Source organism: Micromys minutus (genome assembly GCF_963924665.1).
Source record: "Micromys minutus genome assembly, chromosome: 6".
NCBI classification, from domain to species: Eukaryota; Metazoa; Chordata; class Mammalia; order Rodentia; family Muridae; genus Micromys; species Micromys minutus.
The window spans coordinates 337,501-362,943 of record NC_137975.1 but is presented as its reverse complement, the minus strand read 5'-3'; the positions used below and the strand labels follow the sequence as shown (position 1 = coordinate 362,943).

General features: G+C 36.9%; 1 protein-coding gene across 1 annotated transcript in view; it reads right to left on the bottom strand.

Annotated features, from left to right (window-relative positions):
- Window positions 1–25,443, bottom strand: part of LOC308421673 (contactin-associated protein like 5-1) — a gene marked incomplete at both ends in the record, with an annotated part of 467,964 nt that overhangs the window by 122,379 nt on the left and 320,142 nt on the right. Inside the window, 3 exons of the mRNA XM_080918125.1 lie at window positions 5,997–6,167; window positions 6,326–6,453; window positions 21,780–21,936. Coding sequence (XP_080774251.1) covers window positions 5,997–6,167; window positions 6,326–6,453; window positions 21,780–21,936 — 456 coding nt within the window. The remainder of the gene's footprint in view (window positions 1–5,996; window positions 6,168–6,325; window positions 6,454–21,779; window positions 21,937–25,443) is intronic.

Genomic DNA, 25,443 nt, shown 5'->3' with positions numbered 1-25,443 from the left:
GATATCATCTCTCAAGCACACTTTCAGCCAGGCTGGACTGGCTGATGAAAGTCTCTGTGTCAGAAAAGGTAGGTTGTTTATCTGAGAAAGTAAAACAAATAATAATAATTTGGTTATAACACACACACACACACACACACACACACACACACACACTCACTCACACACTAAAAAGGAGAGATAGAGACAGAGACAGAGACAGAAAGTCAGAGAGAGACTTATCCATATTAGGTCATGCCAAGATATCTATTTCTCTCTTCATAGTCAATGTCAATTTAATAAGAAAAGCACTAATCCCCCTACTCCAATCCAATTAGGAGCACATTGACTCAGACCTAAGAACATAGCAACTGTCTTCTTTTTCATAGACTGCAAACAACAAATTAAAAGGCAAAAAAGCTTTAGTTGGAAGGAACCCAGAATGAAGCAGATTGAAAGTCTCATAGAAACCTCCTTGTCTCTAACAATCAAGACATCAAGCTTGAAAAGTGTTTTTTTTTTTTTTTTGTTGTTGTTGTTTTTGTTTTTATGTTTGTTTTTTGTTTGTTTAGATAGTGAAGCAGAGTACTCTGTGGATGGAGCTGCATCTATTCTGATGCACTAAATCTGTTAAAAGACATTTTTTCCCTAAAAACCTGGTGTGCATGATTTCTTGTTACGGACACTTTAGCATAAAAAGTTCATCTGTAAGGGAGGAATCTGTGTGGGAGAAGGGAGGGAAAGGGGATTAGATGACTGGATAAGATATGAGAAGGGAGACAGAAAAGAAACTCAGATTGGCTGGTAAATGAACAATGAATGGAAATATACAGCTGTGGGGAGAGGGCAAGAAAAATTTCTAGGAATGTGAGTGGCTTCCAAGACTCAATAAGGATGACTTTAGCTAAAATGCCCAATAGTGAAGAAATATAACTGAAGAGACCACCTGTAGTGGTCCCCAAAACTGTTCCTGTCTAAAAAAAATTCAGGGGCAAAAATGGAGCGGAGATTGAAGGAAAGGCTACTTAGTAACTGTCTTAACTTGGGATTCATCCTTTGGGTGGGTACCAAACCCTGATACTATGCCATGTTGTAGACAAGAACCAATCATGGCTGTCCTCTCGGAGGCTCTATCAATGGCTGAATGAGACAGATAGAGATTCATATGGCCAATCATTGTCTGAGGTCAGGACTCCTAAGGTAGAGGTAAGGAAAGAATTGAAGGATCTGAAATGGATGGCAGCCTCATAAAAGACCAATAGTATCAACTAAGTAGAACCCCTGGAAGATCCCAGAGACTAAGCCATCAAAGAGCTACATGGGCTTGTCCATGGCCCTAAGCACCTATGTAGCAGAAGACTGCTTTTTCTGGCCTCAGTGGAAGAGGATTTGCCTAATATTATAAAATCTTGATGCCCCAGAAAATGGGGCTGTGCAGGGTGTGGTGTATGGTGGGGTAGGTAGGGAAGAGAGTAGGGGAACACCCTATCAGAGGCAAAGGGGAAGTGGGTGAAGAACTCTTGGAGTGAAGACCTTGAAGTGGCACAACATTTGGAATGTAAATATAGAGATTTAATATTCAATAAATACAAAGAAGTCAAGAAGTTAGAATCCAGAGAATCAAACAATCCTATTAAAAATGGGGTAGAGAGATAAACAAAATAATATAAATTGGGGAATATTGACTGGCTGAGAAGCACCTAAGAAAATACTCAACATCCCTAGTCATCGGGGAAATGCCAATCAAAACAACCCTAAGATTCCACCTCATACCAGTCAGAATGGCTAAGATCAAAAACTCAGATGACAGCAGATGCTGGTTAGAATGTGGAGAAAGAGGAACACTCTTCCACTGTTGGCCAGGTTGTAAGCTGGTACAACCACTCTGCAAATCAGTCTAGCGGTTCCTCAGGAAATTGGACATAGTCCTACCTGAAGACCCAGTTATTACAGTTCTCGGCATGTACCCCAAAGATACTCCAACATACAATAAGAACACATGCTCTACCATTTTCATAGCAGCCTTATTTATGATAGCCAGAAGCTTGAAAGAACCCAGATGTCCTTCAGTAGATGAATGGATACAAAAATTGTGATATATTTACACAATGGAGTACTACTCAGCTATCAGAAATGACTTTATACAATTTCTAGGCAAATGGATGGCTCTAGAGAAAATCATCCTAAGATAATTCAGCTACAAAAGAACAGACATAATATGCAGTCACTGATAATTGGATACTAGTCTCAGAAAGATCTGAATACCCCAGAAATAACTCACAGACCATATGAAGCACAAAGAAAGGCCAAAAAGTGGAAGCCTCAGCCCTTCTTAAAACAAAACAAAACAAACAAACAAAAACAGTAAGGGTATAGCACCCTCTTAGAGTGACGTACACCTAGACCTTAAGTCATTAATAACTCAAGAGCTAAGAAGATAGCCTTGTAGCAAATTTTGGTATTTAAAAAACATTATGTTTAATCTATACACAGCAAGAAAACTGACTATTTCCATATTAAGTTTTGTTTTACATGTACTTTATGTTTATTGTAACTAGTAAGATTTCAATGCATATTATCAAACCTTAAAAAAAAATCAAGTACTGACAAAAATATATTCATATAGTTTTGTGACAAATGACTTTAAAAGTTTTTGTATGTATGTCTGATTTTTTGTTTAAATAACGTTTAAAAAAATTTTTTTTTTCTTAAAAGTCCATCTGTTTCAATGAGGAATGTGATGGTGTCAACAGCTAAGAAACAATGATTTTGACATCTTGTTTGAGCTTTTTTCCTTTACAACCGTAGTAACAACAGTAATAACTTTAATGATTTATAAACTATAAGGCTTTATAATTTTCAGATTTTACATTTACATATTTATTATTTTTGATTGATGAGGACTGAACTTCAGGTCTTTTGGATGCCAATCCTTCAGTCTACTGCTGAACTACATTCTCAGACTTAGGTCTTACACTTAGAAGTGGAGAACTAAGTGTCTGGGCTCAGTAAGTGATATTTGACAGTAAGATGATAGTAAACACTAAACAATGACATGATAGGTTTGTGATTTTAAAATTTAGTTCTAATGTGAGTACTTTAAAAATGTACAACACACAGGAAACAGTGCACTGCTACCAAGTACAAACAAATTGGACACTGATTGGTAATTTGTAATGTTCAATCATTGCGCATTAACTTGTGAAAATAAAGTGTAACACTGACTATGTTTAGAGAATGAGAAGGCTGCAGGACCTGAATTTTTATTAAGTATGCATTAAATTTATTATGTCCACATAAGGGGATGGTTAGCGCGCAACATGCTTTTCAGAGTCTGGTCAAGTTAGGTATAAATTTTATTTATTTTACACCAATATCTCAATAGCTTCTTTCATTAATATAATTGGGGTTGTTGAAATATAAAAAGTAAGGCAGAGACACTTTCTTTCCTGCATGCAGTCTGAAACCACAACAGAAACACTAAGCTGCTGATTCGTGTGCTGCACACTCACAAATCTCCACCATTACCTCTTACAAATGGACTTGTCTCTTTTTGTTGAACTCTCAGATTTCCAATATCTGTGGTCAAAATGTCTGCTTTGCTTTCAAGGGTAATTCAAGCAGACACATCACTGTGATCTGGTCAATCAGCTCACTCAGACTATTGGAAAACATCCAGGTAGACAAGGGGATAGGGTACCATACCGAAGGACAAGCTCAACGCAGCTGTGGCAAGAGCAGAGGAAAAGCCAGGAGGATACAGGTAATGGAGACCATTCAGTGCAAATAAGCCATAAGCAACAGAAAAGCGAAAATATGTGTAACATTACATTTGTTTACTTATTTGTGTGTTTGTGTGTCCATTTATGGATATGCTGGTTACACAAATGTCTTGGATGCTCATTTATGTTTGTGCATGTTCATGGAGAGGCCAGAGGAGAGCAAAGGTGCCATACTTCAGCATCCTCCCAACCTTGTAGTGTGAGGAAGAGTTTTTCACTGCTTTAAAAGGACTGTGTCTCCCCCAAACTATGATTATAATCACCTATAACCACATCTGCTTAATTAATTTCCCACGAATTTTGAGGTGGGAAGTTCAGGTTCTCTTGCTTGAAAAGTAAGCACTTCACTGAGTTTTCTCTCAAGCCCTTTATACGTGTTTATTGTTTTATAATCATCATTCACTGGGAATTGTAAGAAATGTCAATGAGATATTCCTCCATTACCAAAGACACACATACACACATGCACACACCCACATACCGTAAAGTCCCAGCTAACTATTAACAAAGTGCAAGTGTCTCTTATATAAATATATTTTATGACTTCACACGTTGTCATAGTGTGTCCTGAGAACAGTTAGTATGAGAAACAGCACAGACTCCACTGGCTCCGTGAGAAACCACATGAGTGGGATTGCTTTTAAGAGTAAGAAGCCAGTTTCTCCCTGTCATGACTACCCTCTTTAATCTGAATGTATAAAGACATAGGTGTGAGCACTAGTGTCTAAAGAACTCAGGCTATTGCAAACCCTTGGCAATTACATTCAGTTCCTACCAAACAAAAGAGAGATCTGTGCTGCATTCTGCATTAAGATGTTTATTACTCAGACATTTTGGATACTGTGAAAAATTTTGGTGTCTATTTTAAAAATGATGTGCTTCACCAAACTTGTTCATTTGTTGAAAATTCTTCCTAAACCTCTTGAATACCTGAATACCTACACGTTTTTATAAAAACTGATATTATTGAACATGAATAAAATAAAAAAATCTTCTCAGTGTAATAGAAGATAAATAGGCTAATACAATTTTACTCTCATTCGAACCTGAACAACTACAGAAAATCAACTTTAATGGATTCATTGATAATTCCACAGAAATACAAAATTATAAAGAGACTTTTAAAGTTATTGTTACTGAAACAGAATAAAACATTACTTTTCCATCTTCATAAAACTGAACTAATTATTGTATTTTTTCCTTTTGGTAATTTCATGTATTTTTGTTAGCATGGTGACATGCAGTGTCTTCATGGAGAATGTCTTCCCTTCCATATTTCTTTAGTCCTCACTGGGTTTCATGGTCATTATTTCACAAATGTGACAGATTGGGTCAGGGTTCCTATGAAGATATAAATCATGTATTCATGTATATAAACCAGCTGCTGCGAGAAAGAGGTGGAGAATTAGAAGTGACATGACTTGTCACTCACTAGTTATACTCTTCTATTGGTGAGAGATAAGAAATTGTGTGCATGCCTGTGTGTGTATGAATTTCTGTACTTTGTACATGTGTGCATGCATGTGTGCACATGGGTGATGATGTCTGAGAGTGTGCATATGTCTGAGTGTGTGACTATGTGTGAGCGTTTGTGTGTATCTGTGTTACTTCATCATGCCTACTAGAGGTTGATATTCAAGTTGCTCCTCAATGATTCTGTGGCTCTATTTGTTTGTTTGTTTGTTTGTTTTGGAAGAGGACATCTGCACTTGGAACTCGCCAATCCCGTTAGATGAGCAGCAGTGCTCCGCTTTTCTGTGCTCCCTTTATCACGTGCATTTCTAGCCATGTGACTTGGGTTCTGGAGAACTGAAGTCCGGTCCTCATGCTTCCATGAAAGTCCTTTACTGGTTGAACTGTCTTCCCGGCTCATAAAACTTGGACTTCGGAAGCGTGGCTATAGCAGTAGAGTGGATCGGGACTACGAAGGGAGTGGTGAACAGCAGTCATCCCTGCTGCCCATACAGTGTAATGTTAGCTTGTGGCAGCTAAGAAACACTTGAGCCTTAATAAGTATGGAGCCTGCAAAAGGTATGCACATTCATGGCTGCTTTTGCAATATGCATATCCTGATGAAACTATGACAAAGGCTGATAGCACATCATCACACACTACCATGGATTTGACAACTTCAGTGATACTTTTCCTGATAAACAGCGATATTAGCTTAACAATCAAAATTAAAACTCTGGTCTGTGAACCACTGACTTTGAACTCATAAATGATGGCACTTACAGCTCATTTCAAGTCGGAGGAAGTCTTTAATGCCAAGGCTTTCTAGAAAAACTCCAGATAAAGCGGTGGTTTTAAAATAGAAAGAAATGTCAGCACTGAATTCCGCATGGAAGGTAGGAAAGTGGAGGTAAGAAGCTTCCGTAGAAAATGAGACGGCGTTCCAGAAGTGCCCTACAAAGCAGAGAAGCCTTAAAACGTGGCTGGTTTGTTTTTAATGAGGTATGAAAAAAACAATGGGCTTCTGGGTAATTTTCATGACAGGGAGGATATTGAAGGGAAAAGGGATAAGGGAAAAAATTCAGAGAATGGGGGAGGGGTGTTGTACTCACGGTCACCATAGCAACGTAAGGGGCCAATTCTCCAAGCAGCTTCTGAATTTGATCTGTTGGTATCCATGATAATTATCTGAGTTACAGGTAAATGATCTTTCAAGGAAAATAAGCCAGTATCGTTTGCCCTGGAAAACATAAATTCCGAGAGATTGGGGAGGCAAGAAAAGGTTAAAATGTAGATTATATAGAGATTCTGTGCTAAAATCCCTCTTTTGCAAAGGGACATAGATTAGATGCAGTTTGGGTAGGGTTGAAAAGAGCATACCTGTTCTTTTATTTTTGGCCTGTGTGAATAATTGGAATAGCAATTACAGAACCCATGGCCTGCATCCCAACACCACTGGGTTTTTATCTTCCCTAAATGTGCTTTTAGGAACACAAGTAGTTTACAAATATCACAGTGTTAATTGTGGTCTACAGAAACTGCATATTTCTACAACATAAATGTGACATTAAACATCACTTCATTTTCCTTTAAAAGAATATCTTACACCTGAGGATGGAGCCTGAAAACAGCCATCACAAATGCCTTTAAAAACTCACTCCAGGGACTTGGCTGAGCCACCTGCCATCAGGTTTGAGTCAGGTTTGAATGTTCCTTATCACCTTTCTAGTCCTGTTAAAATGAATCTCTATAGTTAATTGGTTGCTGTTTGCTTTGTTTTTTATAAAGATCTTGCAGGTTAATGGCTCTGGGTTTGTTCTCGTTAATTATGCAAGTAAGGAATTACCTTGTTTTCTTTTGATAGAAAAGCTAAAAGAATAGAGAAAGCCAGTGTTTCTTCCTCTTTTAAAGCTGTCCTTGGAATCAAGGTAAAGATTGAACCACTTGGCAGAGCATAAAATTGGGAAGTGAGAACCTGATATTGTGTTGTGCAAATACCTCTGTCAGTCTGGTCTGCTTGGAATATGAGCATGGAGACCTGAATCTGGATCCTCTGATCATATGCAAATAAACCTGCCTTATAGATCTTCCTTTTAGTCATAGGCGTGGGTAAGTGGAGTCAGGCAGATCTCTGGGGACTGTTGACTAACCAACAGCACTGAATTAGTGAGGTCCAGTCCTAAGAGAAACCCTGTCTCAAAAAAATGAGATGTACTTTATAATATCCAAGGAATAACACAAAAGCTGACTGTTGAATTAAATATTTACAAAACTAAATTCTGGTGCAGGTTTGCTACCTGCCACAAGAGTTTCTATTCCCAATAAAAGGCACACATACACACACACACACACACACACACACACACACACACTCACACACAAACACACACACACACACTCACATACACACACACTCACACACACACTCACACACAAACATACATGTGCACACACACACATACTCAAACACACACATCCACACACACACATCCACACACACACAAAGACTTTATACTATAACATGCTTTGGACAGACAGGACAATAGCTGGACTACTGCCTAACCTCTATTACCTCCCACCCATAATGCCAAGTTACTACTTACTTACTAAATTCTGTGTTCTGTCTTGGCTGCTCTGGACCCAGAGGGCTACCCAACAGGACTTGTCGCAAGCCTGGTAAACTCTAAAAATCCTGACTCTGTCTGTTCTCCTCAGTTATTAGTGACTGATACCTTTCCTTTACCAATCAGAACCAACATGGTGCAGGTTCCCAGAAGCTATGTGGAGACAGTCATGTAAGCAGATTTTTTGGGCTTTTTTGTTTGCTCTTTCATTTTAATTTGCTGTGGGGCATGTAATTAACCTGTTCACATGTACCTGCTCACACAAATAAAATGTGCATATCTATAACACACATATGTATGTACACCACAAAGAAGCAGAAGTAGTGTAGGGGTAGGAGTTAATCATGCACATAGTATTCATGAATGTCTGTTTCAAAAACAATAAACCAATACTTTCAAAATAACAATACACATTTTATTAAAATAGATCAGTTGCCACTGACAATATAAATAGCTCCAGACAGAAATATGCTAGAGACAGGTCTAATCTTTTTATATACAATATTCCTATATAATATGTGTGTGCCTCTATGACCATTTGCAAACGTTGAAACTATGTTGGAAACACTGAGGAGGTTCTTAGGACCAGAGAATAGAAAGGGGGGGGGCAAGTCACTGTTTTGCTTTCCCAAGGAACCACCTCATGTGTTTGAGACAGTTCTTAGCTGTGTAGTGTGGGTGAGTGATAACTTTTCTGAGACACTTGTATGCTGGGTACACATATGACTAGCAGCTTGCAGAGGATTAAATGAGGTTTTTTTGGTCGCTGTGCCCCATGTCTGGGTTAAATGCCCAAAACTAAATCTGACATTTTAGTTTTTCTCTTTGTCCCTAAATTACTCTGTGGCCTCAGACAAGATAATTTATTCATAGGCATTCAGCTATGATCCTGAATTGGAGAGCTGTTGCTACATATCACATGTGAAAAATTAAATTTTAAGATTTAGAATAGAGCTCATGAAATTTGTAGAAAGATACTTAATAATTTATCCATGTTATAAATAAATGAAATATCCATCAGAATGATTCCACTACAGCCCTACTCAAAATGCAAATATGTACATAACATACTATTTGTAATCTGAATACTTCTATTTAGAATCCATTCAAATGATAACAATTCGCTGCAGCTGAAAAACACATTTATTCATATTTCATACACAAAGAAAATACATGTACCTTGTTGTTCAAATGTACTCACAAGTACATACTTTAATGCAGAGTTTAAATACCTGCAGTGGAGTAAAAACAAAATCTAGGCTGTCAGTGAAGAAAGCTGAGATGGGTGCTCTAGCTAGATAGATAGATAGACAGACAGACAGACAGACAGACAGATGCTAAGTATAAAACAGTTGTTCCAAATGACAAAGAAATTCCCATATTTGGTTTTTTGATTAACATTATCAGGAATAATTTTTAAATGGAAACTTTAAGCAATAAAAATTATCCTATTTACCTTCCCAGGTAGTAGTATTTTCCACAGTGAACTGGGTTTTCTGATAATTAAGAACAGAGATAATTTCACACAAGTCCCAGCTGATGAAAGCCTCAATTTAGACTCTCTTCCAAGGTCTCAATTCTTCAAGGTTATAGACAGTTGCTGTGAAAAACTAACAACCACATTGCTAAATAAAACTGATTTATAGCAGTGAGAAAAAATGTACCTGAGTCATCTGCTGCTAAGAAATGTTGCGTCACATTTTTGTGCCATGTAAATTATTGGTTTTGTCATTTAATCTTCTTGTGCTCTGACTGACACTGATGTTATCCACAGAGGCATTTACTTCTGGGTATGCTGGACAATATCTGTTTTCACATTTAAAATGAAACTTCTAACACCCTTTTGTCTCAGTGCACTGGATATGTGTATGGCCAGGTTGGGAATTCAAGAATGGATTTCAAAATATTAGCATATTTGTGTATAAAAACACTTTCATATATTACTAAGAGAGAGCAGCTCCTCCTGGCTGGAGGCTGGTTCATCTCCATGTAGTTACCTCCTTGTCCACACATTTCTGTATGCATGACAGCAGCCTTGTGTCCTGGACCTGCCCTTCCTTGGTCTCTGGCTGACCTTCCCATTTTCATTCACACAGGCTTTCTCCACACATAACACAATTCAACTGATTGAGTTTCAGTTTGCTAATTTGCAATCATTGCAAGACTGATTCTTTAAGATCACACCTTGGTCACCTTGGCAGATGCTATGGGAGACCACAATCTCCTCCATTACACACTCAAGGCTCAGCATCAGGTCATTTTATGGCATGACAATGTGACCAGAAGTTCCCTTATGAGATATTTTGGGTTTTCAGAAATATCTTCTTACTCCATCCAGAATTTTATAGTTGATGGAAATTTTATTATGCTAGCATTGTATTTCTTTGTTAGTGTTTACCCTTTTATTTCACATATATACTTACTTATTGTTTTTATAAACATAAGCAATATAGAAACAAATAGAGTCTTTTATAATTTATTTAAGACTTTGTATTATTACAGAAAATAATAATATAAATAACTACATAGTTTTTCAAAATTGGCTGCATACCACATCTGAAAGATGTGAAGATTATTTGCTAATTCTGCAACCATTTCCAGCGCTTTTCCTTCATTTAAAAAGAAAATCATGATCTGTGGCCCAATGAGTCTGAATGATTTGATCCTTTAGTTACCAAGTGACACATGTAGGATTTGATTATCCTGTTTCATAATAAGACAAATAGTTAGGAATTTATTACAGCTAGCATCCAGACTATGACACTTCTAGCAGACACACACACACACACACACACACACACACACACACACACACACACACACACACAGGAGAACTGTATGTGATAAGTACATGAGCAGCTCATAATCTCAGTGCTATGGTTGTGCTCTTTTCCTGGTAAATGATTATAATTCTCTTCTGTAAATACACAGCCACTGCAATTGTCTGAAGTCATCATGTGCTGTCCCATGGATTGTGGAAGGGCAAAGAAAAAGAAATGTCATTGGGCAGAAATAATGAGTAGACTGATATGAGGCCTAGCTAATCCAAGGCTCCAGAAACTTTTCAGCAAGAAGAGATTAAAATCTCCCTCTGCTTTGCTGTGTGAGCCTCTGGTGAGGGTTGACTACCTCTCTTCCATTCACTGCATAAGTTATGTTCATAGGACTGTGATAAAGGCTGCTTCGGCTCACAGTTCAAGGGTACTGTTAATCAGGGTGTCAGGAGCTTAAGGCAACTGGTCACAGCACAGTCAGGATACAAAGAGTTGAATCTTGGTTCTTAGTTTCCTTTTCACTTTTTAAACAGTCTAGAACCTAGGATAAGGCATGGTGCTAGCATTTCAGTTGACTTAATCATGCTTATTTTCTTGGTGATTTCAGATCCTGTGCAGTTGATAACCATCACACAACTGTGCTATTCTCACAAGGCATGCATAATTCTCTACATGCTCTATGTGGCCAGAGCATTCCCCCTGGGCAATAACTGCTAGAATCTTCTTAATGATCAATGTCTCCTCTGCTATTTTGCTTAACCAGTCACAGTTCATCCTCTAACAATTCTAAGATGCAGTTCTAGTTAATATCATAATGTGTAAACCATCAAAAACCATACAAATCAGAACTCCAGGTGTTTTACTACCGCACTATTTGTTAGTAGTAAAAAGTCATTCACAAGAAAAATTCATACTGTGGAAGATCAAAAATAAGTAAAGATAAAAGCAGAATATGCAGTCATTGAAATTGGCAGGATGTCTTAACTTGTATGATGCTTTAGTGAAGCCAAGAAAAAAAAATTGTAATGTTTTGGATTCTGGAAGAAGTACATTGAAAATAAATATGCTTAATTTTAATCACATTTAGTAAGAACTGAATATGTAGGTTAAAAATACTGGATATTTATAAAATATTTATATTTGTAGACATTTGACACAACCAGAGATTATCTGCAGGAAAGTTTTGATGTGGCAAAAATTTAGAAAGGACAATCCTCCCTCAACTATAGTTACACTTCAATTGTCCTTTATGGGGAATGGAATGTCAAGGGTCCTTCCCTCTTCCACAAGAATTTTAGGAGCTGTTATTACACAGGTCTTGTTCAGTGAGTCCATTAGTGAAATGGTTATATGATGTCTAGATGACATATTTTTTTTCCCCTGCATATTTCTCATTCTTTGGCACTTACATTTTCCCATATTCCTCTTCAGTGATATTTCCTGAGCCTTGGATCCAACTGCTGTTCCATGAAGAGATGAGTACCACATCATCCCACTCTCAAAACTGAGGATAATTTCAGGTCTCTTCATTTTCCATACTCCAAAAACTAGCCCCTCACTCACACTTGGATAAGCAACTACAGTTAGATTCAGTAGCCACCGATGAAATAAAGATGTGAAGCTGAAGGGTGACGTACAGAGATTTTCTCTACCAGTAGAGCATGAGGATGAGAGACAGCCATGGAAAATTATGGAAATTCATTATAGAAATGTATAAAACTATCAAACAGTAAAATTAAAAATATTTTTCATATGGAATATACATGAGAATTCAAAGTGCTAGTGATGTGAGAACTTCTTTTTGTATATTCTGAAATCTTTGAATATCTTATAATAGAAGTGTATTTTCAAAATAAGCCTTAGCGTTTTATTTAGGTTACATACACATGTACCAAGAAAATTGACCCTATGTATCACATACATTGCATTATATCAGGACTTAGAACTGTAATGAAGCTGCAGAGCAGATAAGGAAGACAAAGAGCTCATTTGGAAGATTTGGTTCTGAGTGTGAGCTACACATAGGAGTAAAATGTCATCTTCATTCCTCAGGCCCTCCCTATATTCTTTCCAAAGACAAGGCTTCCCATGGCTTGGAAACTGCTTCTTTGTCTAAGCTTTGCACAATTTTTGTAAGACTCTGCACATGACAAATATAGAGAAACCTCATTTCTACAGTTTGGTATTGTGTGTGTTGTGTGTTTGTGTGTGTGTGTGTAATGTGCATGAATATATTGGTTTAGATATGTGCATGGATATGCATGAAATATATGTACATGTGAGCAGAGACCACATGTGAACTTTGAGTGTCACTTTCTTGGAGTTCTCTATCTTGCCCAGGCCTTGTCCTGTCTTCACTGACTCTTCATTGGAACGAGTGTGAATCAGAATGCTTGGCTTATGTTACAGGAGTTCTTAAGACCAGACTCAAGTTCCCATGCTTATTTGCCATGTACTTTCCAAATTAATCTACCTCCTCAGCCTCTTTTATATTTTACACAGTATAAAGATGTTTCCCAGCTCATAAATGGGTGATTAGCTATTTATACTTAGAGTATTTCCTCTTTATAGATGATGGCATAGCCACATTGTTTAATCCATTTCCAGAAAGCCTTGTTTATGCTATTTTTGACATAATACTATATAATTCTATTACATCTACAATTTTCCAACTTCAGTCATGGATTTTGAGTACCCTCTACTCTTCTCTTTGTATTTTTCTGTGATCTCTTAAGTGTATAATTCTCATGTATTTTCTTCACCTCAAATTACAAGCCAATTATATTTTTTAAACATCTTACACTAATCATTTCCCAAAACAAGCTGTGAGTAAGTTACTCCTAATCTCTGTAGGTTCAAGGGTCAATTCAGAGAATCATATGGCAGGAAGTGTTGGAGGGTCACATTGTGGGTGAACAGACCTGGGTGTTTCTCCAGAAACAGAAAAGAAAATTGAAAACGTGAAGCAGCACAGCCATCCACAGGCAAAGAACTGAGCAAGCCAAGAGCAAAGGGAAAGGAAAACATCAGGAAGCCACCTCTCTACTCACTCCATCTTTGAACAGTGAAAGCACAGTGCCCTCAGAGCATTAGACATACTTTGCTCCATCAGACATGGCTGATTTGATGCCACTTCCAGATAGATATACATGAGGATCCACTGAGTATCTGACCCGATATCCATTCAAGCATTCTGAACTTTTGCCTAAGTGGTTCTACAACAAACTAAAAGTAAATTATCTCTGAAAAAGATTAAACTAACAATGACATTTTCTGAATAGGCAGGCAGGACAAACCACAGTAACTGTTTCCCTTCCTGGTCAGAACTGGACTTACAAGTGCTTCCATTAAGCTAACTTTTTTTGGGGGGGGGTTTGTATCTGAGTTTTTGCTTGGAGACTGGGCATCATGCTGATGTTTCATAGTCTATCTCTCTAGTCCCAAGAACAACTTTTAAAAAAGTAGAAATTAATTCACAAAAAATATATATGGGAAACTTGATAAATAGTTCTTATAATGATTTCAGAAAAATATGGCTAACAATGTAATCATCACCAGTTAAGCCTGAACTTGATTTAAACCACCTTTCAAAGAAAAAAAGTACAAATATGTCCAAAACAAACCATGCAGTATTGCTCATTCATGATTACAGTTATCAGTCCATACATAATCTCTCTGAGGTACAAAGTGAAATCCAGCTCTTCAAGGTAGCTGAAGGTTCTAGGGTTCCATATTATGAAAAGAAAGAAAGAAAGATGGAGAAAATGAAGAAGTCATGGTAAAAGAAAGAGAGAGGCAGAGGGAGTTCAGAGAGAAGGAGGAAGGTTAGGAGAAAAAAAAAGACAAGGAGAGATGATCTCAGAAAAGTATACTGCTCTTCAAAGTTAAGATTGACACATTTGCATTTCAGATTTACAATGACAAGAACCCAGTTTTATGAAAGACTGCATCAAGGCAGATTCAATGACTAGAACTAAAAACTCTCCAATCCTCCTCACTTCCTTTAGAAACAATATTAAAAAGCATGCAGAAACTGTGTGAAGGGAGCTTTACTTTTGTTGAACCTGGTGAACCTGGTGAACCTGGTATTAGCAGGAGAAAATTTGCCCTTCATACTGTGGTCTGTCACTAGAAAGCCATTTCAGTGTGTCCACATCTTCAACATGTTGTATAAGCATACTCTCTCCCTCTTCAAAGATCACTTTCTCTTGTATGCAGTGCTCAACAGTCCCCTACACTTGTCCAGGACAATACTGTTCCCTGGGTTGGTTGCATACCTAGGCTGGTCTATTAGAGTGTTTTAGAAAGTTACTTCTTGTGGACTGAGGATATAGATAGTTCAGTAGGTAAAAGTACTTATCACAAACACATAGGATTTGAGTTTATATCAACAGAAACCATGTATGAAAAAAGTGCATGTAATAGTCTGCAACCCTAGCACTCTAGAGGTCAGGAGGATGCAAGGATCTAATTGGCTAGCCAGTCTCCACGTTTAATAAAAGACCATTGAGTGGTGGGAATAGAAATGGAAGAAAAGAAAATAGAAGATAGACAATGACATTTGTTCTTCACATAAGAACCCATAAATGTACCTACACATAAACACAATTCTGTATACAACATCATATGAACACTCACTCACACACACACATATAATTATTAGTGAAAATTTATAAATGGGAGAAAATGTGTCAATTTCTTTCTGTGATTTGCTTGATATGATTAAAATTTTATTTCTACTTGTGCTTAATTTTCTATAGAAACCTAAACAACAGTTATTGCATTCTTTCCTTCTGAAAATGATAAGCCTATATGCCATATTTTCTTTATTCAATATTCTGTTGCTGGAAACCAAGATTGATATTATTATTTATTTCCTCTTCTTTACTAGTTAGATTTGACTCTAAAAGAAACCCTTGAGTAACTAACTTCATAGAATAGTATGTCCCTTCTTCTTATAGGTTTTTCATTCAAAGTCTCAAACCAGTATAGACTGAAAATACTTAATATCATGTTTGTACCAGGCAGGGAAAAATTTAGGCTTGCAAATATGGAACAATATGGTAAAACTTTTTGAAGCCTATCAATAATATGATGGATAATATCATATTCAGATGATGATTGACAGGAATACTGTAGATATTCTATGTGAATTACATATAATTTTATATGAAAGGTCAGAACATCATACATGTATGTATATGGGTAGTAGATATGGAACCTACACCTACAGATATTCGGACCAAGTATGTCCTTGACTGATTTAACCAGTTGAGGCTTTCTTTAATTTGAAGCAAAAGAGTTCTAGAAATGTTAGTTGAATCACATCATGTCTTCATCTCCATGTTTCTTAGCCCTTTCCTCCTCTTTCACCAACTATATGATACACCTCATTTTCCTAGTTTACTGGATCTCATTGGAAGATGTGGCAAAACGTTCTCATCACCAAGGTCTGTTGTAATAGAACAAAAAATAATCAATCACAGGGAACTGAGACATTGCTTAAGGCTCCTTAAGAAGCATTGCTTATCAAGAAAGAAGATGGAAGCCACTCCAATGTGGTTTTAGAGATTCTATGAGACCTCTCTGGAATCCTCACTGATCATTCTGATATACAATCCCCATATCAGCAGTCCTATTGGTAGAGTTCAGAAGATCCTTTAACTCAGCTAAAAGAGCAGTTCAGCCAAAACTAGGGATAGGTTTTCTGATATGTTAATATATATGGTTCATAAAGCACCAACACAAAACATCTCAGCACTTTTAACTGAAAACTTTATGGGGCATGTATAATGGATTCAGCTGTTCCACCAACACAATTTTGTTTTCCAACTGTTCCCAAGATCAAATTGAGGGAATATTTTAGGATGAAGTTCTTGAAGATTCTAACATTTACTCAGAACTTTAGAGATAACAGAGGAAATATAAGGATCAGAAACACAAACATAAAATCATTGAAATATGTAGGGAGCCAGGTTGGATCTGTGTTAGCCATGAATGCAGGGAATGCTGGGAAGGGTAAAACTGATACACAGTTTCTAAAATCTTTCTTCTTTTGTGCTTTTCTTTCTCCAGTAGACACTGGAGTTGAATAGATGTGACAGGTGCCTTTAAAATTCTACCTGATCTTGTAGTTAACAAAATCACAGTATTTTAAATTAATAAAACTATATCACTGATAAAAAAATCAGTGATCTGTGGCAAAGTAAACAGCCCATGAGGAAAGTGATTGTAGCATTATCATGGAGGGAAAAGGCATGCATGAAACCAGATGTGTTCATAATCCTAGCATTGGGAGTACAGAGATAAGCAGACCCATTGGGTTTTCATGCTAACCTGTCAAGTCTACTTGAAAAGCAACTAGTTCAAGTAAGAGACAAAGTCTCAAAATAAAGATGAACAGCTTCTGAGAATTTACACTTAAGTTGATTTCTAGTTTTCACATGTACATACACAGGCATACACACACACACACACACACACACACACACACACACACACACACACACAGAAAATCATCACAAATTTCTTCATCTTATACCACATATTCCATTCCTTCACCCCATATAGCAACCATATCTTTTATGTGCATTTGTATTTCTTAGTCCAAGTACAGAAAGTTGCTGTCCTTTTCATACAGTTGTTCCAATTTAGCTCCATCCCCCTCTCTCTCTTTCTCATGTTTGTTTCAGTAAACATCCCTTCACAGTGCAGTATAAGTGTGTTCACTTACTGAGACCTGGGTAAAACTGTCTCTTGGACCTGTCATTATTGCCCTGTCTGAAATGAATAAATATTTGTTCACATCTCACTAGCAAAGTGAAACTCAATGATAGCCTTCTGTGATGATTCGTCTCCCAAAACATTTTCCATAGGATACTTTTTGTTCTTGAGTCATCAGTGAAATATAGAATATGTAACTATAGATGTCCAATTTTATTCCATCAGAAGAAAAATGGAAAGATCCAAATGTCTTTTTCCTTTGACATTGCACTGAGTGGCCTAACAATATTTCAGCTTCTTTTATTTTAATCTTGGTAGGTTTGCCGTGGTTTGAATGAGAATGACCCCATAGGCTAGAAAACTTGACTACTAGTTTCTGGTTCTGTGGGGGTTGGGGGAGGTTTAGGCGATGTAGGATTGCTGGGGAAAGTGTGTTACTAGGGGCAAGTTGTTCAGAGTTTCACCGCATTCCCATTTTTCTCACTCTCCTTCTTGCTTGCAGTTTAGGATGTTAATTTTCATTTTTGTGCTTTAGTCACCGTGCTTCGCTGCTATGATGATGGTGAGAGGCATTTGTCCCTCTCAAACTATAAGCCTGAATAAACTACTCTTTCTCTAATTTACTTTAATCATGGTATTTTATCACAAAATTAGAGAACAAATTAAGACAGTTGTTAAATGTGACCTGTATCTAAAACTTGTGCAACCCTAACAGGTGCTTATTCAGTAAAGTTGATTAATAGCTATGCTTTTTACATGCCGATAAAAAAATCCATGTGTTATAAAATATGTATTAATTCATATGGTGCTAAAAGTTTTGTCAAGTACTGGGGAAATGGCTCAACTAGGTAATTAAATTCTATGCAACCATGAGAACCTATGTTTGATATCTAGCAGAGGTAAAAATAAATTTTGGATGAACTTACTTGATAATAATCCCTCTGTTCTTTGAAAGCAAAGACAAGTAGTTTCCCAAAGACCACTGGCCAGCTGGCCTGGCTAGATCAATGAGCTTCAGGAAAAAGCAGGGCAGACAGCCCTTAAGGAATGGCAACTGATGTTGACCTCGGCTTCCTGCATACTTAGTCATCCGTGCGCATGTGCATTTGCACACATTCAAGTATGATAGCATAAGAGAAACTAGATGAAAGGTATTTGGTGAGTTCCTGTAAACACAGCATGTGCGATGAAGTTTAATCAATCAGTTCATAACTGATTCAGAAGCTAATGAACTAATAATTAGGTCAATAAAGGGAGAACTTGGGATCTGGGTAGGTAACATGATCAATGGAATATTCTGGAGAAGAAAATATTAGATTATTTCATCATGAATAAGTAAGGCACAGCTATTACTCCCAGTCATCACTGTGAAGTCAACTAGGCCCTGGCAATTGCACATTGAGGAGAGACAGCGTGCCTCAGAGATAAAACTCTATAAGAGACGAAATACTCCTTTTTCAATGACAGCTTTTACCTTCATTTTCCCCCTGGGTCAGCTTCTCTAATTGTATAACATAAATTAAAGTGAAAGTGTTTCATTATGAACCTATAAATCTGTAAATAATATCTAATATAAGACAAAGTGAGGAGACTTATGACTCAAACTCACAAGTGAATCTGAGTCCCTAGGATCAGAAGATTTTACTTTGTAAAATAACAACCTAAAAAATATTCACAACCCTCTTAAATTTGAAGATGATAATTAGTCAAGGCCTCTCCTCTTGAAGGTTAATTTGAAAATTTAGTAGGATCTAATGTTTAGACTTGGTTATTTGAGATGGGAAAGCCATTGTAAATGTGAGCAGTACTATTTTCTGGACTAGGGTTCCAGATTGAATAAAAAGGAAAAGGTGATCAGAGTCTAGCTCTGCTTCCTGCCATGGATACAATGTGACTGGCTGTCTCAAGCTCCTGGCTCTGTGCCTTCCTTGCCAGGATGGATTGCACCTTCCTGAAGTTCCTTTTATTTTTCTATATGGAAAAAAAGAAACCCTAATATATCTCTTTCTAAAGTTGTTCTGAAATTACCTCCCTAGAATTTAATCAAACATCTACTGCACATATTGAGACCCATGTGGTTCAGAGATTTTTTTCTTCATCAAGGACACAAAGTAGATCTTTCTTAAGTCTCTATAATGCAGTAATAAAATTCACTTCAAAGTTTAGTGGGGACAAAATTAGAAAAAAGTTAACATTCAATCTTCAGTCACTTTACTTGACTTTTTCCTCAGGAAGAGTTTGAGGTGCAGAGTCACCTTAAGAAACTCCTCTTTATCCTCAAGGAGCTCTACCATGTCCAGAACTCCGGGTGCATGAATTATGAAAGTGGGTGCAGTTAATGCTTCTCCTGACCCTCCTTTCCCCTCCTCCTTCTCTTTTTATCCTCCTCCTTCCTCTTCTCCTTCTTTGATTAGTGTGCTTGTGTGTGTTTATGTATGTGTATGCACAGGAACACATGTAAATTTGCACATGTATATAACAAGTAGATCCCAGAGGACTAACATGGATGCCAAACCCCAGGGACTACTCATCTATGCCTGATTTTCCTTTTTAGAGTGGTGGTTCTCAATTTTCCTAGTGCTAATGCTTTTTAGTACAATTTCTCATTTTGTGATAACCCCCAACAACTAAATTATTTTCATTACAACTTTATAACTATAATTTTGTTACTGTTATTAATTGTGATGTAAATATCTGCATTTTCATATTCTCATATACAACCTCTGTGAAAGGGCCATTCAAAACCCAAGGGGATCTTGACGTACTATGAGAATTTCTGTGTTAGATTTACTCTTAACTTTCCAATGAGTTTCAAGGACCTGCCTCACAAGTGTTGAAAATTGAAGACCTTGCCAGGACTCCCAGATGTTTGAACAACTTAGTTATGTGGATCCTGGGAATAAAAGTAAGGTCTGCATGCTTGAGTGGCAAATCTTGTCTTGACTGACTCATCCCCAATCCCTGGCTTACTAATCTGTAATAAGGTTTTCACTAGAACTTAAGTTTCATTGAACTGGTTTCTGCCAGTAACAATTTGAATAATATAATTAAATACTGTACCCCAAAGAAATTGTAAATTATCTGAGAGAAGATTGATAGAGATTCTGTTATAATTGAGAAGCATTTGATGAGAAGAGATACACTAAGCTAACATGTCAGGCTGCCTGAAATCGAGCACAAACCTGAACATGGAGTAGACACTCTGTGTATACATTTTCATAACTAATAGAGTGAAAACTGACAAGCTTTTCTGGAGGTTGGAGATAATATAGACCTAAGAGATACGAGACCTTAGCTGGCCTCAGACTTGCCTTACACTGAGCTGGTGTAGGAAAGCATTAGATATGGTGTTCAAGGACTTGGGTTTGAGTTTGTGTCTTTCCAATTTACTGACGTGTATAATATTGAAAACAAACATTTAACTCTTTATAATTAGCCGTTCTCAACATACAAGCACATATTTTTATGGAGAATCAAGATTGTTGTGAGAATTATATGATCAATAACTGGAAATCAGTAAGTAGAGTAAAAAAGAAATTATTTTGGTGTTAGACTCACTTAATGGTGGTCAAAGCACTAAACACCAGTGGAAGAAAAAAAGCCATATAATTAGACTCCCATCTTTCCTGGCCCCTTTACAACAAGTATGCTTCAGAGGGATGGCCTGGTAGCAAAGTGCTTGTCTTAAGCTGGGAGGACCTGAATCTGTCCTCGGAACCCACACTAAAATTCTGGGTATGATTATAAAGGCTTATTCTCCCAGCACTGGGGAGGCATAGACAGGCCAATCCAACCAGACAACTGTGTCTACTTAATGAGTAATGGCCCACAGAGAGATTATATCTCAAAAAAAAAAAAAAAAAAAAAAAAAAGAGTCAAAACAGGGGGAATCTGAGGAATGCTAATGAAAGGTGTCTTCTGGCTTCCCATACATGCATACATACATGCACGGACACTCACAAACACAAGAGCATCTACACTGCATTCTTTGCTTAGAACAGAAATCTAGTTTAGCACACAAGGAGGTTAAGGCAAAAACCTCAATATTAGCCCTCAACATTGAAGAGCAGAGTTTTCACATTTAATTTTTTTTTTACTAATAGCATATGCGTATCTTTGCTCTTATGTAAGTGAGCCATGTGCACACAGTGCACACAGAGGCTATTAGAGGCCATTAGATGGTTTGTAATTAAGGACAATTTCAGCCAAAATGTAGGTGCTGAGAAACCAAGCCAGGTCCTATGGAAGAGCATCAATTGGTCTTAATTACTGAGCATCTCTCAGGTTTCCAGACCTTTTAATTTTTAAAAACTTTTTTCTTTCCTTTTAGTATATGCAGCCCAAATTCCCAATGAATGTGTTATCTGCATCTTTCTTTATTAGTAGCAATTCTGCGCACCAGTTAACGTTTCTTACCACTGTAGGAAAACTGCAGTTCTCCTTACCATTCATCGATGTCAGCATCACAATTGCAAAAATGCTGATTGTCCAGGCAGCTCTCCTCCAGACCGCATCCACATTTCTGAACTCCAGGAACAGAACCTCCCCAGTAAGTGTGCCTTTGACCTGACCTCCCAATCCACCAGGTGAATGGGCTTCCATCTGAAAAACAGGATGTTCCGTAAGTCAGGAATCAAGGGAAGCATCTACAGAGGAGCTCACAGTGTATGTGTGTGTGTGTGTGTGTGTGTGTGTGTGTGTGTGTGTGTGTGTGTGTGTGTCTGTGCGTGTGTGTAAAGGTTCTCTTCCCACTCACCCAACCCCTCTCTTTTCCATACTTTCTAGATTACATTTTCTCTTTTCTCCTTTTTTGCTTTGCAGTTTTAATATGCTTTAAATACATACTTATGTATACATATGAGTGTGTACATCAAAATATTTTTATTAAAAAAACATAGTTAAAGACCAATAAATGACACCATTGAGAATCAGGGGCATCACTCAAATGGAAGATTATACAATGTCATAAATGATTTGTTTTGACCAGCTTTAAGATATTAAAAGCCATAATTTATTTTTATGTGTAGCATTCTAAAATTTATAGATTAAATAATGCATAATGGAATGATTTGATATAGCTTTAGGCACAATAAAAAATCAGTTTGTAAAATCTCTTTCTTCAAAAAACGTTTTTAAATAGTCACTGTAAGTTGGTCAGTGCCACATTGAGTTTCTAATGACTAGATATTCTGAGTGCTATTACACTAACAGTCTGTAGAATTTAAAACAAGCCTGAACTTTCACAACTACTATCTCAGAGAATAACATGATTAAGATATTTTTGAATGCCAAGAAAGTTTACATATACGCAAAAAGATAAATTCACATATCCAGTATAAAACAAATAAAATTATACAATGAAATCAAAACTAGAAAAAAATGCTTTTTTTAATGATCTGTATCTGTCCTTTCTCTTTATCTTAATCAACTAACATTACTTTCTTTGGTATTTTTTTTTAAATTTTAAATTTTAAATTTTAAAAATTAAAATGGTATTTTAATCATGCTTAAATTTTTTTATGTAGATGTCAGCTAACTAGTACTCCTCTCTCTAGGCTATCCATGAATGATGCAAATATCTCTTTTGTCTCAAGCAACTGAAGTCACCTTTACAAAATTTAAATAACTTTTGAACACCATACCACATACACACACACACACACACACACACACACACACACACACACACACCACAACTATGTATATATGTTGATAATACGATAGTCCTTGGGAATTATCCCAACATAATTAAAGTTAACCAAATCTGTGTTCCTTTTTATAGATTGTAAAAAAGGTAGAAAAGAGGGTTAAATAAAATGAGTATATATAAAAGGGGTCTTGATCTAAGAGGGTTAAATAAAATAATATAAGTATATATAAAAGGGGTCTTGATCAAGTCTTCATCTTGTTTTTTTTTTTTTTTCTCACAGAAATGCCAGAAGCAATGTGACCTCATGCTCTAAGAGAAGTCATCAACATTCAAGTGCATAGACTTAAGGGTAAATAAGCCTGTGAACCAAACTCCAGTGACTCAGGAAACACATTCTGAAAATATGATTCACTGAGACATAGAAAAAAAAATAATTAGCTTGGGGTCCTGAATTCATTATTATCTTTTTATTGTCCTTAATGATTGTGAATAGTGCAGTAGCTTATAGCTAGTACTCAGAAAATGATAGTATGTCTCAAACAAAATCCAACACAGATATGGAAGCCCTGGAAGTATCTTGTCAAAGGCACCAGACATGGCTTCCCATGGCAATGGATATCCTTTTCTTTTCTTGGCACATGCTAGAAAGGTAAAATCAAAATATTCCAGTTGCTTTAACAAATTTTCAAGATTCAAGATTTTAATGTTAAGGCAGCACATGTAATGCAAGTGGCAGTGAATGCTTTCGTAGAATGAGAGAAGCTTTGGATTGGATTCTAAACACCATGCACACAAACCAGGTATAGCGCTTAATGCCTGCAATCCCAGTACTAGAGATATGGAGACAAGAAGATGAAAAGGTGAATATTTTACTTGGTTACACAACAAGTCAGAGGCCAGCCTGGGTACAGGAGGTACTGCTTCAAACCAAAACAAACAATTCTAAAGATGTTGCAAATTTCTCGTTATGGTTGCTTATATGTGGTACTTTTACACAGGCAAGATTTGTTTTACTTGGACATTCTTCATTTTCCTACAGTCTCTATCTTCATATATGAAACATTCACTTCCTCTGTATTTTTCACACAGGTAAATCCCCCAGATGTCATTGAGGCAACAGGCATAAAGAATATATGTAGAAACAAAAGGCTTTTAACCATGAGAAAATGTTGTGAAGTCTCTATGAAAATCATACCTGTTTAGGGGTGCTAATTCCTAAGAAGAGATGAAATGTCCACTTTCCTCCCACCATCACATTTGCCTAAATTCTATTCTTTCTTTCATACTAATTTTCTGCTTAAAATTTCCTATGTAGATGTCAGCTAACTAGTACTTCTCTCTCTAGGCTATCCATGAATGATGCAAATATCTCTTTTGTCTCAAGCAACTGAAGTCACCTTTACAAACTTCAGATGAATTTCCTTCCTCTTTAACTCTTGGCTAGATAAGTCACACTTGAGTTTCTGGACAGCTGACAGATTATTTCATTTTAACTGCACACAAAAAAAGAAAAGGGCAGAAAACAAAATAAAAATATCTAAATATATTCTTATTTAAATATATGTATGATTTCCTTCAAGATAACCTATCTTTATTTCTCCATCATTGTAAGGTAATAGAGAGAACAGAAAATGAAGAAACTGAAAACCACAAACAGTATGTGGTTTTCATAAATTTACAACCAAATTGTATATTCAATAAAATAATCTACCCTTGAGATGCAAATTTTGGCCTTTGAAGTGATTGGTTTTTTTTTTTTTCTATCTAAAAAGCTCTATCAGTAAATGAATGAAATATTATTATTAATTATCATTAAAATACTGATTAAACAAACATAAAGGTTTTCTTTTTCTAAAATCTACTTTAACACTAGAACATCATAGACAAATCACAAAACAAACAAAAACAAAGAAATAAACAAGCCATGACTCTGAGTTTACATTGCTATCAGAGAAAATATTCAAGAATACAAATTGCAGGTGCATCATTAAAGCACATATTTGCAAGCTGAGGACCTGAACTTTAGCTCCAGAAATCTATATGGGGACAGGGAAAGAAATGTCCAGACATAGTGGTATTCACTTGTAATCATAGTGTAGGGAAGTAGAGACATATGGATGCCCAAGATCCGTGACCAACTAGCTTAGACTATTCAGAACTCTAGACAAGAGTGGGAGAAAGAAAGGAAGAAGGAGATGGAGAGCGAGAAGGAAGGAAGTCGGAGGGGGAGAGGGAGAGGGGGAGGGAGAGGGAGAGGGAGAGGGAGAGGGAGAGGGAGAGGGGGAGAGGGAGAGAGAGGGAGAGGGAGAGGGAGAGGGGGAGAGGGAAAGGGGGAGAGGGAGAGAGAGGGAGAGGGAGAAGGAGAGGGAGGGAGGGAGAGGGAAAGGGGGAGAGGGAGAGAGAGGGAGAGGGAGAAGGAGAGGGAGGGAGGGATCATGGTACCAATCACCTGGCAGTAA